General features: G+C 61.3%; 1 protein-coding gene across 4 annotated transcripts in view; it reads left to right on the forward strand.

Moving 5' to 3' along the window:
- Positions 1–2,270, forward strand: part of ZNF524 (zinc finger protein 524) — a 3,976-nt gene extending 1,706 nt beyond the window's left edge. Inside the window, exons 1-3 of one of the 4 annotated variants that reach the window (XM_006150365.2) lie at positions 22–229; positions 915–1,019; positions 1,234–2,270. In XM_006150365.2, coding sequence (XP_006150427.1) covers positions 1,272–2,054 — 783 coding nt within the window. In that variant the 5' untranslated portion in view covers positions 22–229; positions 915–1,019; positions 1,234–1,271 and the 3' untranslated portion in view covers positions 2,055–2,270. Of the gene's footprint in view, positions 1–19; positions 230–252; positions 1,020–1,233 lie in introns of those variants that run through there. The other 3 variants (XM_006150364.3, XM_006150366.3, XM_014588554.2) reach the window with 3 other exon arrangements.
- The last annotated feature ends 1,549 nt before the right edge of the window (positions 2,271–3,819 follow it).

Below are 3,819 nucleotides of genomic sequence, written 5' to 3' on the forward strand. Positions count from 1 at the left end.
CGGCGGGCACGCGCCTGCAGGGATGTGGGTGGGGGAGTGCCGAGGGACCCGTCTTCCCTGACCCTCGGAGACTTGGCTAATAGTTGGGGCCCAGCCACCGGGGCGGACCATGTGATCATGGAAAGGTGGTCGCCCTCCGGTGGGCCTCAGTCTACGCACCTGTTAAAGGAGGTGCAGGGCACCGGCAGTACCTTCTAACACCCGTGCCCCCCACCTTCCCGTGCCGCTGGTAAGGCGGCGGCGGCGGTTTTTTGACTCCTTGCTGCGCGCCAGACGTGTGCCAGGGGCGTCGCAAAGCCAGTCTGGTTCTCCAGACAACTGGTGTGTCCCTTTTATACAGGGGGAAGGCTCAGAGTAGAGCCATTTGCTAGTTATCGCCAGGGCTGGCTGCAGACGCGCAATGCCCGGTCTCCCTGGGTCTGTTTCCTGCTCTCTGGGCCATCTGGATCCCCACGACCTCGTTCCAGCCTGAGCCCTGCCACTTACTGGCAGAGGGAGCCTGGGCAACCGACTTGGCTTTCCTGTGCCTCAGTGTCCCCATTTGCAAAATGAGTGACGTGTCCTTAGAGGATTGATTTGGGGCACAGCTCCTCACCCTGCTAATGGGGCTTCTGTGGCTGACACTGACGGGGGCATGCTCGGGCTAGTAGGTACAACCGTGCAAAAGACTTAACAGAGGCTCAGAGAGGTGGACAGCTTGTCTGAGGCCACACAGTGAGTCACGGACAAAGGATTTGAATCCGGGATGTCTGACGCCAGACTCTTAACAAGGCAGATGTATTTGCTCCTCCCCAAATCAGGGTCAAACATCAGTAGGAGCAGTTCTGAACCCCTTCCCACTTGCGCCCATCAAGATGTGGACAGACTGTTTCTGAGGCTGCTGGCTCCGGATTTACTGGGAGCTCTGTTTCCAGGGTCGCAACGCCGTCCCCACCCTCGCTAGGACCCTGTCCTCCTTGAAGGAAGTTTGTCTTTCACATGGCTGGTGCTGACCTTGAACTTCTAGATCCAGGGGACAGGTGGGAAGCCTGGGGGACGCGGCAGCTCAGGGGAGTGCCAGTTGACCACCTTGTCCAAAGTCCGCAGATATCTTACCCGCTAGCATGACGGTGATTGTGCTCTGGGTGACCGTCAGCCGCACCCAGCCCCCAGACTTGGAGAGAGGGATGGCCAGTGTTGGGGAGCAGGGGTACCGGCCCTCCCGCACACTGACGCTGCCCCTTTCTCCTCCAGCCGGCTCCAGTGCCCAGACCCAAGCCCCTCACTGCTCAATGGACACCCCCAGCCCAGACCCGCTGCCTTCGCCTTTACCTGGAGAGGAAGAGACACCTCTGGCCTTATCTCCTCCTGTCCCTCGGGGCCGCCGAGGCCGGCGTCCAGCGGGGGTCACCTCCTCTGGTCGGACGCTCAAGGCCTCCCTCCCTCGCAAGCGGGGTCGCCCGCCCAAGTCAGGGCAGGAGTTGCCACTGGCACAGGGCGTGACAGCCCCTGTCGGTGGTGGGGGCAGCGACCTCCTGTTGATCGATGATCAGGGCGTGCCCTACACAGTCTCTGAGGGGTCAGCGGCAGGTGCGCCCCAGGCCTCGGGCCCCAGGAAGGCCCCGCACTTCTGCCCCGTGTGCCTACGGGCCTTCCCCTACCTCTCCGACCTGGAGCGCCACCGCATCTCGCACTCAGAGCTGAAGCCGCACGAGTGCAAGGACTGCGGCAAGACCTTCAAGCGGTCCAGCCACCTGCGGAGGCACTATAACATCCACACCGGCCTGCGGCCCTTCCGCTGCCCGCTCTGCCCCCGCCGCTTCCGCGAGGCAGGCGAGCTGGCCCATCACCAGCGCGTCCACTCCGGGGAGCGCCCGTACCAGTGTCCCGTCTGCCGGCTGCGCTTCACCGAGGCCAACACGCTCCGGCGTCATGCCAAGCGCAAACACCCGGAGACCATGGGGCTGTCTCTGTGTCCCCCAGACCCAGGGCCTGAGCCACCGTGGGACGACGAGGGCATCCCGGCCACAGAAGGGGCAGCGGAGGAGGAGCCGGAGGATAAGGAGCCCGCCTGACCCCCACCCCCGGCCACCTGTGCCCAGGCGGTGTTCGGGGCTGGGGCAAGGCCTGGGAGAGGGGGCCGGGACACCTTTGGCTCAGGTGGGCTTCCCGCTGTGGGAGGGGTTTGAGGGTGGGGACCTAAACTGGTACCTGCTGCCCTCTGCCACCATCCCCCGGACTGACAGGCCCTTGGAGGCGGGGGCCGCGGAAATAAATCTCTGCCCACGTGGCTTCTCGTGTGTGTTCAGTGTTGGTGCGGGATGGATGGCCCTCCTCTCCTGCATTCAAGGGACGTGAAATTCGGGAGGACCCCGAGTCTCGTGCCCCTAGCCTGGCGCCAATGTCTCTCCCCATCTCCATCAGACCTCCAAGCGCTCCCAACACACTGAACCGGCTATGCTAACCCACTTCCGGGCAGCCAGATTCCTAGACATTCCGCAGCCCACCTCCTCCTCCTGAGGACCCACCTTTTGACAGAAAGACTGGGTGGCAAGTGAGGGCAGGACCCACGGTAGGTTGAGAGGTGAGGGAGTGGCTTGGAGGAGCAGGGCCGAGGCGGAAGGGCCAGGCTTTCTTCTTTCTTGGGAAGGTGGGCATGTGGGCTGCAGGCTTAGAAGGGGCTAGACGTTGGGGTGGGGCTAAATTAGGGGAGGGCTTGACCCGCAGAGAGGTTTAGTGCACCTGCGGGTCTGGGATTAGAGGGCAACATCAGGGAGTGAGGTGTTGACTGTTGAAGGTACTGGGGTGTGAGTGGGGCTGCTTTTCAGTCCTCTTCAGCCCCTCCTAAGAAAGGAGGGGTTAAGGAGAGGCCCTGAGATGAGGGTTAGCAGGAGGTGCTGGTCCCGAGACCACAGGGTGGAGTTGCATGCGGTAGGGCTGAGGCGGAGAGGCTTATAGGGATTGTCTAAGAGGGGCGCTGTAACGCACACTGAAGCCGTGGTTGCCAGCTCCAGCGTGCATGGGAATCGCCTGAAGGGGACTTTAAAATACATCCCTAATGGGAACAGCAGTTAGCGTAATGGCTTTGTCGCTGAGCTCCCATGTAGCCGACTGTGGTCAGTTGGAGTCCCGGACCTGGTGGCTTAAATTCACGCCAGGCACGTGTGCATGCATACCCAAGGAAGAGAAGGAATTGCCGTGGCCATCCCCTCTGGGGGGTAATTTCTCGCTTTCTGTCTCTGTCTCTGTCTTTCTGGTCAGGCCACCTATAGCAAAAACCTCTCCCAAAAATAAACAAAAATCACACCCCTAAGCCCCCGACGCCATAGGCTGTATGGGCCAGGGACCTTGAAAACCTGCATTTTTACAGGCCCCCAGGTGAGGCCAATACTGATGCCTCTGGCCCAGAAGACCACTTTAGAGGTACAAGGCAGAACTGCTATGGACCCCAAGTCTGAGCCGCAGCTTAAATGCGAAGGGGCAGGGGCGGGGTTTGCACGAATAGGGCGTGGCTAAGGAAGTATTGAGAGGCGGGGCCTGGCATAAAGCGGTTAGGTTTGGGGCGGGGCTTAGAGGAAGGGGTGAAATTCTGGGGAGTAGGGGTTTGGGAGCCACAAAAGTAGGAGAAACTTTACTGCGGGGAAGCAAAGAGGACAAATTTTGAAGCAAGGGGCGGAGCTTATGGTACTTAAGTTCTGAAGTGGGTGTGATTCAGGGCCGGGGGCGTGGCTTAAACGAGAGACCACAGTCAGGGGTGTGGCCTAGCCGGATGTCCGGAGCGTGTGGGCTGGGCCAGAAGAGGCGGGCGCACAGAGCGCAGGCGCACCGGGCCCGGCTCCC

This window comes from Tupaia chinensis, unplaced genomic scaffold, assembly GCF_000334495.1.
Source record: "Tupaia chinensis unplaced genomic scaffold, TupChi_1.0 Scaffold000286_1, whole genome shotgun sequence".
NCBI lineage: Eukaryota > Metazoa > Chordata > Mammalia > Scandentia > Tupaiidae > Tupaia > Tupaia belangeri.